We start from the raw sequence: 16,233 nt of genomic DNA on the forward strand, positions 1-16,233 counted from the left end.
ATGCTTATGATCTGTCAATAAATGTACAGTTTCACAGTCTACAGTTCCCATTCCTGACACAGCCATGTCTGTATCAGGGAGACTCTAAGGAGAATAGTGCAGTTTTCTATCAACTTATGCTGAGCCTCACTATGACACCTGCACCTTGGATTGCTGTCCTGATCTTCTCTTCTTTCAAATCCATCCATCCATCCCTCCTGCTGTCTCATGAGCTTGATCTGGCAGAAATCTCCATGGCCTTCATGCTCATGTTGGCTCTCAGTCTCCTCCAGTTTGGGTGAGGTAAGCCATCCATATGGGACTGCTTTCTACCCACATACTGTTGAACAATTTGATTTTTCAACTACAATGATTATTGGCACAATGGGACAAAGGCATCTTTGTTATTTGTATTCTCTCTGCTTCTCCTTACCTCCTAGCTGCATCTACCAATTCCAGGCAGTGTGAAGGACTCAGGCACTCTGGAAATAATTATGGTAGCCCAGAAATAATGAGAGTGGACATCTGAAGAGACACTATGACAATGGGACTGGGACACACTAAAGATGTTAAGATGAATAAATTTAATGTTGTCTCAGCTGAACTGTGGGGGTTTAGTACAGGAGAGGTCTCTAGTAGAGCACCCACATGTCTGACTTGGTTGCCTGAGTGGAAGGAAACACTTTTTAGGATGTTTGAGAGAAAACAATGTGTCCAGCTGTGAACATGCTGAGTTGGGAATGCTTGTGATTATAGAAACAAAGGAGGGAATGGGTCCAGACCTTTAACTGAGGAATCAGTTGGAACCTGGCATATTCTGGGTGCTGTCCTCCACCTTGAATAAACATATTCCAAATGGCAAGAGAAGATCTCAACAGAGAGGCATAAGTCAAGTTCTGGAGTGGAGTTGTCAGTGGGCAGGGAAAGTTTCCAATCTGCTGCAGGGAAATTCAGAGTTGGACAGTGAGGAGCAGGACCTCAGGATCTGCTACTTCATGTCAGCAGATGGTAAGAGATCATCCTGAATAGTCTCATTTTATTTAATAAGACTCTTCTTGAAGATGCATGATAAAATACATTTTATAATTATTTATAAAATATTTAAAACAAGAAATAATTAAACTAAAAATTTAAAATTTCACTTATTTGAGTATTTACATAGGACTCACTTGTCCTTTGTTGCTTATGCACCAATAACAGGTAGATGTATGCATATCATAATAAACATATGTGGATTAATCAAGAGGCATTCACAAAGTAGTTACATATATAGAGGTTTAATAGAGTGGTCATCCACAGTTTAGGAACTCTTCTAAGAGTAAATCTATTCAATATATCATGGCAAGCATGTTCTGCAACAGGAACTTGCCTAGGAAATAAAACGGCACTCACCATTCATCCTTATTACCCTTGTTTTTGTTGGGCATGATGCTAGACCCAGGGGATGCTGTGCTGAGTAAAACACACAGGTCCTGTCCCATGGAGCTGAGAATTGTGGGGCAGAGACTCACAAAAACACAAATACTCGCTATCCTTCAGACAAGATGATCAAATTAAAGATGAAGATGAAGTTGTATGAGAAAAAAATCAACAAAATTAATGTATGTATATTAGCTCAGGCTACCATTGCAAATACCACAGACTGGGTGGCTTAAACAAGAGAAACTTACTTTCTTAATGCTTTGGAGGTGATGGAGGTGAGAATTCCAACATCAAGGTGTCAGAAAATTTGATTTTGGTTGGAGGACTGATAGTCCCTGTGTCCTCACATGGCTGTTCCTCCATACACTTGCAGAGAGAGAGGGGGTAGGGTGCTCCAATATCTTTCCCTCTATTATAAGGACAGCAATCTCATTGGAAAAGAGCCCTGCCCTCATGATCTAGTCTAACCCTAATCACCTACCAAAGATCCCATCTTTAAATACCATCACATTGGAGATTAGCCACAACAGATTATTTGGGTAGAGGAACATAATTCTATTAATTACAGAAATATATGTTGATAAAACATTAGAAGTGCTGTTTAAAGCCAAAATTATAAGGTGGAAAAATTATCAAGCAAGTGCTGAGGGCCATTGCTAAGTAAGAATGACGCATGGCATGACCCAGGTCATTTGCAGTGACATTGCATGTAAGCTGACCTTGCTCAAGGACCAGGGCGGATCCGGGTTTAGGGCGGATCGGGGTTTAGGGCGTTCCTGGTTTAGGGCAATCCTGGTTTAGGGCGGTTCCAGGTTTAAGGTGTACCCTGCTGGGAATAGGGCGTATCCTGCTGCCTCAGGCACGCCTGCTCCTTGAGTTCCCATTGAGTTCTCGCGGGATGTAGAGAGTATTTGGGATGCAGAACGTGGAATTTGGCAGAGAACGTGGATTTGCCCCAGAACGTGTTTGTAGAGTGCCGGAGTGAGTTCGGGAATAAAGAGTTGCTGTTTGAATCTACAAGGTGTGAGTGGCTCGTGATTTTGTGCCCAGCCAGACTGCGGCATTTGGTGGCCTGTATGTGGAACGTCTGAAACTTGGAGGTAAGTGAAATTACTCGCCCCTGAAGGAGGGCGAAAGAATGGGTGACCATTTCAAAAAACAATGTGTTCTTGTTTGGATTTATTTTGTTTTTATTTCAAGTTGCCTGTTCCTAGAACTTTCTCAGGCAAACTGGGGAAAATGGTTGACTCAAGGTTTAAAGTTGTTCGCCTCCGAGGAAGAGAAATTGTTAGAGGAAAGAGGCACCCCAGTAAGACCAAGAACAGTTAGGACATATGTTGATACAATACAAAAATGTAGCCCATGGCTTTTTAAAGACGAGTTATTAAGTATATCAATGGGACCATCCTGGTATCCTGTAGAAGGATTTTTCTTCAACAAGAAAGAGAGGGCTAGTTCTGTTTACTACATTTGTCTAAGATCTTGGTTTTTACAGACATCTGATTAATTTACAAAGCTAAAGTGTTAAAATATCAACCACTAAATATGAAATGAAGTACTCTTTACTTATTAAGTTCCATAAGGTAATATATTTAAACATTATGTGTGTTTTCATAAATTGGTAAATGGAAAAATGTTTAATATTGCTTTGTGTCTGTGTCTTTGCTAAAACAAGGTTACTAAGTGTTAAGATTCTATCATGTGTAATTTATATACAAAGAGTAGAAAAATTTTCAGTTGGGTTTCAATTATAGTATTATAGTATCATAAAAAACATAAAGTCTTTCATCTTATTAAAGTGGAGTAATTTGTCTAAATCAGAAATTTTATAAGAGTTGTTTCAAAATATGAATTTATAAAAAGGGTTAACGGTTAAAAAAGAGATAGAAAAAGATTCAAGATGTGGAAATATATTTTAATATAAAAGGTTAAAGGAAAAAGAAATGTTTCTAGATGAGATAATCTCTGTGTGGTAAAGTAAAAAGTTGTAAAATGTCATTTAAAAAGATTTTGAGGAAACTAGACTTAATTTAAAAGCTTGAGAAAGGAAGAAAGAAGAAAAAGATATTTGTACATGGCAGATTGAGACAAAGCTTCTTAATGGAGGAAAAAAAAGCCTTTGGTTGAAGGGCAGCCACGTAAACTAACATTAAAGCGATTTAAACAGAATCTAAGCCTCGTTTAAAAGAGTGAAGTTGTAGGTGGTGAAAAAGTACATTTAAAAGTACAGTATAGATGATAATTAAAAGGCTTTAAAAGGTTAAATTGAAGGTGGTCGAGATACCTTCATGGCGGAAAAAAGAAAAAAGAGATATAAAAAGATTCAGGATGTGGAAATATATTTTAATATGGAAGGTTAAAAGAAAAAGAAATGTTTCTAGATGAGATAATCTTTGTGTGGTAAAGTAAAAAGTTGTAAAATGTCTAAGTAAGTTGCAAAAGGCTTTAAAAGGTTAAATTTAAGGTGGTTAAAATGCCTTCATGACAGAGGAAAGATTGCGTCATTCAAAGCCTAGTTAATTGTAAAGGCATTACTTAAAAAAATGGGAAGATAATGGGATAAAAGATATTTAGATAAAGAAGATTAAAAATTTAAAGTGAAAAACTTTAAAGACAGAAGTATAGAAAGTTAAAAAGAAAAAAGATAAAGAAGATGTAGAAAGATAGAAAAGATGTAGGAAGACAAGAATTTTAAACCCACAAAATAGGAAACAAAAGAAAACTAGTAGGAAAAAAAGCAACTAAGGGTGAATGTACAAACCTTAGAAGATAAAAACAAGATAAAAAATGGTTAAAAATGTCAAATAAAGGTATTTCAGATAAAAAATGCAAAAAGCTAAGACAACTATTAGATACAGACATTCTAAATAGAAAAAGGTAGAAGAGAAAAGTTTAAAGTCAAATATTGGATAAAATAGAAGATTAAAATGTACTTATTAAAACAAAAAGAGGGAATTGGAAAAGGGTATATATCCCCCAAAGATAAACTTAAAATAACGCTTTTTACTCTAAACTTTTTAAATTTGGATTCATCAGGACTTAGTGCTGCGGAAAGGCATATGTATCCAAAAAATGTACATAAGCCTAAGGTACTTTGGAAAGATATTCTAACAGGACAATGGAAAGGTCCTGACCCAGTGATTGTCTGGAGTCGGGGTTCTGTTTGTGTTTCCACGGGGAGAACAGCAACCGATTTGGATTCCAGAGAGACTAACCAAAGCAATTTCTACAGAATAAAAAGAAGATGATTTTACTCTTAAATCCATAACAGTTGATATCCAGAGCTCCAGCTTGGCTATTCTTACATCTGTGACAGTGATTAACCAGGATGCTTTTTTCAATATCTATTTTATTATTGCATTTTCCCACATCATAAAGTTCTATTTTTTTTTTTTTTTTGAGCTCATACAAACCTAGGTTAATGTTTTTCTGATCAGTTTTATTTTTTGACTGTGGAGTTTTTAAACATTGCAATGGAGATTTCACCTAGGTAAAGCTACAAGGCCTTTATTATTGTCTTATGTGTTGTACGTTTGTGTGCACATTTGTGTTTTGTGTTGTATGTCTGTGTGTGCGTATGTCCATATATCATATATGAGGAGCGCTCATGAAAAAATGGATCCGGATTATTATTTTTTTTTTTATTCACGTGATTTAAATGGTTTAATTTAAATTAGGTAAACAGCTGTTAAGGATTGTTTTTAAAGGTGGTTAACAGATCTGTTTGTTTACTAATTTAAATTAGGTAAACAACTGTTAAGGATTGTTTTTAAAGGAGGTTAACAGATCTGTTTGTTTACTTTCACCTTTCCTTTTCATCATATTTAATAATTCTGTTCAGGATAATGTCTCTTTAGCATCATTGCCAGAATTCCTATCTCCATCCCAGTGCCAGTGAAGACAAAGATAAAACCAGACTACAGCTTCTATGATAGCTATCACAGTAAACTGTATAAACTGATGCATCAATGAATATAACTCAACAAGTAATGCTCAATCAAGGACTCGATTTACTTTGGGAGGAAATGGACATATTGATAGACTCCTCCACTTTGAACTGCTTTCAGAACTTGCCTGGACTATGTATCACTTGTATACATTGTGAACTATCATTTGGTGCAGCGAATTGTGGTAGTACTGGCATATCTTTGCTGATGGTGTCACCAGTGATGCAATTTTTCCAAAGGAGCCGTCAATTGGCTTGGTGTCGTGGCATTTCTGTATCCTCCTCCCTTCTGCTAGTGATGGTCTAAAATTTGGGGGCCAACAGAGGTGAGGCAAAGAACCTCACCCCCACTGGCACCAAGGCCAAAATTGGGGGCCAACAGAGGTGAGGCAAGAACCTCACCCCCCCACTGGTGCATAGGCCTATCCACAAGTATGGCTGTATGCTGGACCGGTAGTCAGTGACGGGTATGATCCAATTGCAGTGGTATCAACCTAAGACAGGAGGCTGACGCCTAGAGGTCAGTTTTTCCCATGACGGGTAAGAACCATATGTTGAATTGGACAACCTACCAGGCACAGTCCTTAAGCCACATTGCTTGTTGTTTAATTAATCAGAAGGGGGGAGATGCTGAGGGCCATTGCTAAGTAAGAATGGTGCATGGCATGACCCAGGTCATTTGCAGTGACATTGCATGTAAGGTGACCTTGCTCAAGGACCAGGGCGGATCCGGGTTTAGGGCGGATCGGGGTTTAGGCGTCCTGGTTTAGGACAATCCGGGTTTAGGGCGGTTCCAGGTTTAAGGTGTACCCTGCTGGGAATAGGGCGTATCCTGCTGCCTCAGGCGCGCCTGCTCCTTGAGTTCCCGTTGAGTTCTCACGGGATTGAGAGAGTATTTGGGATTTCACCCAGAACGTGAATTGGGCGGAGAACGTGGATTTCCCCCAGAACGTGTGTAGAGTGCCCGTGTGAGTTCGAGAATAAAGAGTTGCTGTTTGAATCTACAAGGTGTGTGGTGGCTCGTGATTTTGTGCCCAGCCAGACTGCGGCAAGCAAGTGTAAAAGATGCACTCCATGGAAGGAATACGTCACAACGTAAGTGTACCAGAGAACCAACCTCTAAGATAAAAATGGCAAATTCTCCCTGCCATAGTGTTGAACATGTTTTTCAGAATTTTGCAGAATAAGTACACAGATAGTAAGGAAACACAAATAAACTTTTATAGGTAAAGAATATATATTCCTCTAATTGTATTGATAAAACATTTACAAAATGAGGAAGCAAATTACTGTAAGATGGAGATTTAATCACCTCATACTACTCTTCTAAGTCATTGAAAAAAAGGGTGTTCTTTGCATTTTTGCCAAGGAAATAGAAAAAAAGAACTGTTTTGAGATTTTGCTGAGCAGATGAGTAGAGGAAAGAGAATGTGGGTATATACTCTCCTTTGATGAAAAGGTCCTCTTTTGGAGATTGTGCCCTCATGCCTCTAGATAACTTACTTAATGACATGAGTTTTTCACCTTGAAAATGGCAATGTCAATAAAATACACTTCTCAGGTCTTTTGGAACCAAATGAAGTAACTGATATGAATATGTTATGTCAATTGTAGGAATATGCAGATATGATATCTCTGGGCTTAGAAAAGGGATCATGATGAATGTTCCATTCATGAACATCACTGCCCTAAGTAGGTTTTGCTTACTTTTCTCTTGTGTTTACTCTCACAGGCCAGTGGCAAGTGATTGGGCCAGACAAGCCTGTCCATGTGCTGGAGGAGGAGGACACAATCTTCACCTGCTTCCTCTCTCCTGAGACAAATGCAGAAGCCATGGAAATGAAGTTCTTCAAGGATCAATTCTCTGGTTTGGTCCATCTCTACAGGGATGGAAAAGATCAAAATTTATGCAGATGGCAGCCTGTCAAGGGAGGACTGTGTTGGTGAAGGACTTCTTTGTACTTGGACAAGTCTCCCTAGAACTAGAAAAATTCAATTCCTCAGATGCTGGCCTGTATGGATGATGGTTCTGCTCCCAGACTTATGAGCAGAAAGCCACTAGGGAGCTACAGGTGTCAGGTCAGTTGCTTAATTCTGAAAATTCAAGACTTCATTCAAATAGAAATTTCCTGAACTTTACAATTTGTTAAATCAAAAGATTTTAAATACAGGATTATTTATTTACAAAACAACATGATACACTATTAGTTTATTCATTTTTGTGCATAGTTCTTGTTTTATCCTATATTCTAGCCTAGATTCTTGAAACTACCACATCAACTATCTCATTACCACAAAGTCCTCCCTCAGTTACCCTTTCAGTTACACTCACCCTCCTCCATCCCTAAAATCCACCAACACTTGGCAATCTATTTTCCATTTCCATAATTGTGTTATTTCAAGAGTGGTATATAAGTAGAATTATACAGTATATTACCTTTTAGGATCATCTTTTCCCACTCAACATCATGCTCGTGAAATTCAAGTTTTTGCTTTTGTCAACATTTTCTTCCTTTTATTGCTGAATAGTATTATCAGGTATGGATGCACAATAACTTGTTTAACCACTAATCCATTGAAGGAATGGGTTGTTTCTATTTTTGGTTTATGACAAATTAAGATGTTATAAATAGGGGGCTGGGATATAGCTGAATTGGTTGAGTGCTTGCTTCACATGCACAAGGCATACACACACACACACACACACAAAAAAAAAAGGATGTCATGAATATTTGTGCATAATGCTTTATACAGACGTTAAGTTTCATTTGGGGAAGAGAAATGCCTGGGAGTGTAATTGCTGGGTTATAAAAGTGCATGTTTTAAAAGAAATTTCAAAACTGCTTTCCAGAGTTGTTATGAGAAGCTGCTTCAGAAAACACTCCGAATTCAAGTCAAAGAGAGCTTTATTTACTTGACCAGGGACTGTCACCCAACCATAGAGACTGAAGCTCTGTGGGAGAATAGCCATTTCCTGGCCCGTGTCTTGGGAATTTAAGAATGAAAACCACAGCTTAGGGACTTTTCTTAACGTCAAGCAAGCAAGCCAATCATAGAAGCTAAAACAGCAGTCAGCACAGCAACTCAGACAATCGCATCTTGGGTTTAAGCAGGTGTTAGATAACTGAATCCTGGGTTCAAGCAGCTGGTTAGCCGGGATGAGAATCTACTTTAAAGTCTTGGGTCACCAAGACAACCATATCTTTGGGTTGAGTACATTCTGTGGGGTACAAAGTACAGTAGACAATATATTATATTATATTATATTTATTATATTATTTGTTTTAATTTAGCAGAAAACAGCTTTTATTTCAGTTTCTCAGAAACAGCTCTTGTAACAATTTTTTTTTAATAGAAGGCAGCATAATGGAGTTTCAGGCTTGCATATGTCAGTTCTTGCTTTATAATTGTCTTATCTCACTTATCAAAATCTTATATTTGTAATCTATATTTTTTACTAATCTATAGCCTATAACTTACATTCTTATTGATTGTATTTATCAGTTCACACCACAACAGAGTATTATATTTTACATTCCTGCCAACAATGTATGAGTATTCCAGTTTCTTCTCACCAGCATTTGGTATTCACAGTTCTTTTAAAAATTTTAACCATCTTAATTTTCTCAACTTTGTTAAGAAACAACTTTTGGTTTCATTGATTTTTTTTCTCTATTGTTTTATTTCTGTTTTATTCACCTCTGTTCTGATCCTTATTATTTTCTTTATTTTGCTAGCTTTGTGTTTAATTTGCTCTTATTTTTCACATTCCCTAAGTTGTAAATTTTAAGGAAATCTTATTTCATTTTAGTGTAAGCCCTTATAGCTACACATTTTATCCTCAGCATCACTTTCTTTGCATCTCATAAGTTTGAGTATGTTGTGGTTTTGTCTCTGTTTCCACTTTTTCATTTCCTTTGTGCTTTCTTCTGGGTCCATTGGTTAAGAATGTGTTAATTCCCATAATTTGCAAAATTTCCAGTTTTCCTTAAGGTTTTCATTTCAAACATTATGCAATTGTTTCAGAAAAGTTTTTTTTTTTTTGTGACACATAGCTTTTAAAATCTATTAAGATGTACTTCGTATTGTGCATCCTAGAGAATATCCCAAGTGCACTTGAGAAGAATGTGTAGTCTATTGTTGGGTGGAGTGTACTATTGTCTTAGATTTTATGTGCTTTGGTATGTTGTTCATCTTTTATTTTCATACTTATCTTCTACCTAGTTGTTCTGTCAACAGTTTAGCAGGGTAATGAAGTACTCTACTAAATTGTAGAACTATTTATCTCTTTGTATCTGCCATTTTTTGCTTTGTAAATTTCTCTGATATGTCATTTTAAGTGCACATATTTTTGCATTTGTCAACTCTTCTCTGGGTAGAAGAACCTTTCATTTACATATGATGTCCTTATATATATCATGTTTTAATTTACCATCTACTTTGTCTGATATTAGTAGAGCTATCTTGTCTCTTTTGCTTTCTGTTTTTCTAGAATCTTTTTATCTCTCTCTCACTTGTAAGCTGTATGTGTCCTTACATGTGAATCTCTTTAGATGGCATTTAGTTGGGTTTTACTTTTAAAAATTTATTCAACAATATCTGTCTTTTGATTGGAACATTTAACCATTTGCATTTAGAGCAATAATGAAGAGTGACTTCTATAATTTAGATATTTACTTTATATAATATATGAGTGTGTGTATGTATATAGATAGATATATAGATACAGATATATATAGCTGTTGATGGAGACAATACATATATATATATATATATATATATATATATATATATATATATATATAGAGAGAGAGAGAGAGAGAGAGAGAGAGAGAGACAATACCTTTATGGGTTTTTTGTTGTTGTTGTTGTTGTTGATTTTTATGTGGTGCTGAAGATTGAACCAGTGCCTCACCATGTGCTAGGCAAGTGCTCTAACACTGAGCCACAACCCCAGGCCTAGATATTTACTTTCTTATAGCTTTTATGTTTCTTGTTTTAAACATTGTTTCTAAACTCATGAACTGATGATTGTTTTCATTCCCTTAGTACTTTAAATCATGTAGAAAACAAGGAACATAACATCTTCCTCCCTCCCTTCCTTCCTTCCTTTTATTTATTTACCAGGGCTTGAACCCAGGAACACTTAACTACTGAGACACATCCCCAGACTTTTTTATTTTAATTATTTGAAAGAATTTAATCTTATTTATTTATTTAGCAATTTATTGTTATGTGGTGCTGAGAACCAAACCCAGTGCCTCACACATGCTCAGCAAGTGCTCTACCACTGAGTTACAACCCCAGCCCCTTATTTGTTATTTTGAGACATGTCTTGCTAAATTGCTTAGGGCCTCACTAAGTTGCTGAGGCTGATGTCAAACTTTTTATCCTCTTGTCTCAGCCTCCTGAGTCATGGGGATAATAGGGGTGTACCACCATGTGTGGCTTCTTCTTTTATTTTTAATTGACAAGTAAAAATTGTGCTCATTTTTAGTATAATTTTCTTTGTGCTTGGTTGAATTTTTATTTGGTTTGGTTTTGGTGCCAGGGAGTGATCCCAGGGACACTTAAGCATTGATCAACATCACCAGCCCTTTTTATGTTTTTTATTTTGAGACAGGGTCTCTCCAAGTTGCTCAAGGCCTCACTGAGTTGCTGAGGCTGACTTGGAACTTGTAATCCTCCTACCTAAGCCTCCTGAATTGCTGGGATGAAAGTCATGCACCACTGTGCCCTGCTGATTTTTTTTATAGTGAAACATTTAAATGCTATTCTTATTTGTCTGTCTGCCTGTGTGTGTATTCTATAGCTATGTGGTTTTTTTTTTTTTTTTTTTTTTTTTTTTGGTGTGTGTGTGCTGTTACCATAAGTTAATGTTTAACATCCTAAAAGAGAATTATACTAACTAATGTCAGTAACATCAAAGAATCTACTCCTATATAGTTCTGTCCTCCCTGCTTTTAGTTATTGAAGTAACAAAATTAAATTTTTATACATTGTTTCCCAACTCATGAACTGATGATTGCTTTCATTGCAGTAGTACTTTAAATCATGTAGAAAACAAAGAATGAAGTTAACAAAAGTTACAACAAAACTACCTTTTAAAATTGTCCATGATTTTACTATTACTAGAGAGCTTTATATTTTAATGGCATTGAATATTCTTTAATTTCAAACTGAAAAACCTCTTTTAGCATTTCTTGAAAAGTAGGTCTAATGATAACAAATGCCCTCAGGTTTTGTTGGTTTGAGAATGTCATCATTTGACATTCGTTATTGGAAGATACAACATGAGATATCCTCTGAGTTTTTCTCGCCATATATTTATTGGTATGTTATAGGTATCCATGATGGTAGGATGATGGGATTTGTTACGTATTCATACATACACACAATATAATTTGTCCATATTATTCCCCAGTATTTCTCCTATACCGTCTAGCTTTGTTGGTTATAGGATTTTGTTTGACAATGCTTTTTTTCTTCAGAATTCTGAATATAGCAACCCATTATCTTCCAGCCTTCAAGACCAAGTTGGCACCAAGATGCTTAAATATTCTCTAATTCTTAAAAAATATTTCCAACAGGAAATCAGATGATTACTTCATTAGGGTTTCCTTAATTGTTTGTGGTGAATAGCTTCTCTTCTGCTTTTAAGATTTTTTCTTGGTCTTGGTCATTTGACAGTTAAATTATAATGTTCTTTGGTGTGTGTCTCTTTTGAGTTTATCCTACTAGGAGTTAATTGACCTACTTACATCATTCAAACACAAAGAGCTCTCTACTAGCCATTTTGAAATACTTAATTTTCAACTGAAGTTGCCCTACAGTGCTATCAAACATTAGAAATTATTCTCATATCCAACTGCAATTAAAAGCAGAACACATATTCTTTCAAGTGATAGTGGAACATTGTTGAAATTTCCATCTAAAATTCTGTTTCATGTCAGTGACTGTTGTTTGATGCATCTATATTTAGGACTCTAATGATTTCCTGGTAGATATATCCATTTATCATTATGTAATATCTCTCCTCTCTCAAAATTCACTTGGCTCTGATGTCCACTTTATGTGATCTTAATATAGCTACTCCTATTTTTAAAATTAATGTGTGTATGGTATATGCAAATTTCATAATTTTTAATGTTTGATTACTGACAGATTTCAATCCACTTTCATTTCTCATTTTTCATTTCCCAATCTAGGAAAGCTGAAAAGAAAGCCTAGACATTTCTTTGGTGTGAGAAAGACAAACCATAGAAGCCTTACTTTGCCATGGAGGAACCCTAAAACCCTATCCATAATAAAAGCAAAGCCATTTTCCTTTCCTCACTTTCTCTTGCCATTTGTAGAGCTGCTTGGGTGTCTCCATTATTCTCCCCAGACAGTCTTATTATGTGAGTAACAGGCTTCATCATTTTATCTTGATACAAGTATAATATCATCAGCCTCATTATACAAATGAAAATTTTGTGGGACAGGAGAGGGGTATGCATCCTGCCTCTGGATGATGACAATTATCCTTTTACTTTTAACCTTGTGTTAGTGTATTGGGAATGAGTTTCTAATTGTCAGCGTACAGTTGGGTTGAGCTTTTTAATTTAATCTGCCAATATTTGTCTTTAATTGGTACATTTAGATCATTTCCATTTAAGGTAGTTATATGATAGAGCATAACCCTGACACTTTATTATTTATATTTGGTTGTCTCCTTTTTTTCTCTTTTATTGACCTCTTATGGTTTATTGGAACATTTGTTTTTATTTTATTTTTATTAACATGTATTAAACACACACATGGGATTCAGTGTGATATTTTAACACGTGCATACTGATCAAATGTGTACTGATCAAATCCAATCTCCCTTCATTTACTCTTTCTTCTCCCATACTTTCCTATGTCTAGTAATCACTATTCTGTATTTGGGTTGTCTTTTTTTGTTGTTTAGTTCCTACATATGAGAGAGAACATAAAGTATTTGTTTTCTATATCTGACATATTTCAATCAATACAATGTATTACAATTCCATTAATTTTGCCTCAAATGACAGAATTTCCTTTTATGGCTGAACAATAATCTATTATGTATGTATAACACATTTTGTTTATCCATTCACCTTACTGGGCACCTAGGCTGATTCCATAAAATCCTTTTGATTTTAATGAGATCTGCCTCCATCTTTCTTTTCCTTTTCCTCTCTAGCTTCTGCCTATAAGAGAAAACATAGGATCTTTAACCCTTTAAGTTTGACCTATTTCACTTAGCATAATGGTCTCCCGTTCCATCCATTTTCTTGAAAGTGGCATAATTTCATATAGTGCCACAATGAACAGGTGCCATGCAAGTATCTCTTTGATATGATTTTATTTTCTTTGGATAAATACCCAGAATGGGACATATTATACATTTTTTTTATTTTTTGAGGAATCATCATGTTGTTCTCCATAATAGCTATCTAATTTACATTCCCATCAATAATATATGAGAAAGAGTTCTTTTTTTCTCTGCATCCTCAACAGCATATTTTATTTTTTTTGATAATAGCCATTCTAGTTGGAGTGAGATGGTATCTTACTGTGGTTTTTGATTTGCATTTCCCTGATGTCTAATGACATTGAGAATATTTTTTCATATATTTCATTGATCATTTGTGTTTCTTCTATTGAGAGGTGTCTATTCAGATCACTTGCTTATTTTAAAATTGAATTACTTGGGGGCTTTTGTTAAGTTTTTTGCATTCCTTATATATTCTAGATATGATCCTTTGTCAGATGCATAGTTGCCAAATATTTTCTCCCATTCTATAAGGCTGTTTTTTCACTCTGTTTATTGTTCTTCTTTGCCATATAGAAATCTTTTAGTTTGATGAAATTCCATTTGTCTATTTTTTACTTTGTCAGAACATTTTTAAGAATTATATCTTCATTTATTTTCAGAATTTTTGAATACATCATTATTTTGTTATGTTTTCTTAGCTGTTATTCTAAGTGTTACAATAATCATACATAACTTATCCTAGTTTATTATTTCAACATTTTATCATTTTGAGTAAAATATGGGAACTTACGTTCATTGAAGTCCTTTTAAGCTGTATAATTCTTAAGTAATATTACCTTGAGTATTTCTTCTATATTCATTGGGCCCCATTTCAGATAACATTATAATTTTTATTTCAAACATCAGTATGGTTTTAAAAATGCTTGAGTCTTTTTTTGTGTTTATACTTATTTTTATATGAGTACTTAATTTTTATTTATACTTATTTTTACCCTTTCCATTAAAAAAATCTTTTCTGGTATTCTGAGTTCCTTCCTTGATCAAATAATTTCCTTTAAAAATAATTTTATTATAATTATTAGTTCATGTTAATTGTATAAAATAATGGGTTTCACCGTATGATTTCCATGCATGCATGCATTCATGCAATGCACTTTGGTCATATCCAACCTGCCTATTATTTTCTCTAATCCCCTTTCCCCTCCCTTATTCCCTTCCTTGATACCCCCTACTATATTCATATCATATTTTTTACATTAAAATGATTCATATATGAAAAAAATGACTTATCCTACTTATCCTTCTGAGTGACTTAGTTTGTTTAACATAATGATCTCTAGTTCCTTTCATCTTCTTGCAAATGACATAATTTCATTCTTTATGAATGAATGAATTCATTTAATCCACTGATCGTCATCTATACTGATTCCACAACTTGATATCATACTCTTCCTGGACCTTCAAATTTCTCATGAGAAATTTGCTGCTATTTTTCTAATAACTCATTATCTCTCTCTGGCTTTTTTCAAAATTAGTTTTTCTCTAGTATTCATAAGTTTATTGGGTCTAGACATGAATTTCTTTGGGTTCTCCCATTTATCATCAGCTTTTTAAGTATGCAGTTTTATGCCCTTCCCAAACTTGAGAAAACATGCAATACTTGTCCTTCTAAGTGGTTTATTTCTCTTTATATTATGAATTCCATTTGCATCCAAATATGGGAAGTTATCTGTCATCATTTCTTTGAAAACTCACTCATCCTCTCTCTATTCTATCTTTCTTGAACTCTGATGATACCAGTGTTGGGTATTTGATGTTGTCCAACAGGTCCTTGAAGTCAGTCTTCTTCTATTTCTCTTAATTTTCTCCTAGTCTTTTCCCCTCCTTCTCCTTGCATAGATAATTTTATTTCTGTTATTAATAATACAAAATTTCCATTTTTCTATTCTCAATTTCATTGAATTGATCCTTTTTCATCTTCTAGTATTCAGGCCATTCTGTGAGTTTTTTATTTTATCATTGTATATAATTTTCATTTAGTTTTATTTTTAAGATGACCTGTGTGTTTTCTATGAGTTTTTTCTTTTTCATCCCACTGCCCTCCAGTTTTAATTGGTACATTATAGTTGTACATACTGATGGGATTTGTTGTTACATACATACCACACTATACAATATAACAACATAATTTGGCCACTACCACTTCCCAGCACTTTCCCCTCTCTCTTCAATTTCCAACCCATGGTCTCTTTCCTTTACTAATCTCCTTTTGATTTTAATGAGATCTGCCTCCATCTTTCTTTTCCTTTTCCTCTCTAGCTTCTGCCTATAAGAGAAAACATAGGATCTTTAACCCTTTAAGTTTGACCTATTTCACTTAGCATAATGGTTTCCCGTTCCATCCATTTTCTTGAAAGTGGCATAATTTCATATTTTTATGGCTGCATAAAACTCCACTGATATATACCACATTTTTTATCTATTCATCCATTGATGGATACCTCTGCTGGTTCTATAGTTTGTCTATTGTGAATTGTGCTGCTATAAACATTCATGTGCACGTATCACTGTAGTACGATGACTTTAATTCTGCAGGATAAATACT

At 35.0% G+C, this 16,233-nt stretch overlaps 1 protein-coding gene across 1 annotated transcript in view; it reads left to right on the top strand.

Moving 5' to 3' along the window:
* The first annotated feature begins 233 nt into the window (after positions 1-233).
* Btnl3 (butyrophilin like 3) overlaps positions 234-16,233 on the top strand; it is a 36,998-nt gene continuing 20,998 nt past the window's right edge. Inside the window, 3 exon segments of the mRNA XM_046466407.1 lie at positions 234-282; positions 7,080-7,244; positions 7,247-7,426. Coding sequence (XP_046322363.1) covers positions 234-282; positions 7,080-7,244; positions 7,247-7,426 — 394 coding nt within the window.

This window comes from Marmota monax, unplaced genomic scaffold (genome assembly GCF_021218885.2).
Source record: "Marmota monax isolate L192 unplaced genomic scaffold, Marmota_monax_Labrador192_F-V1.1 WCK01_AAM20220418_F8-fsc00331, whole genome shotgun sequence".
Classification (NCBI taxonomy): domain Eukaryota; kingdom Metazoa; phylum Chordata; class Mammalia; order Rodentia; family Sciuridae; genus Marmota; species Marmota monax.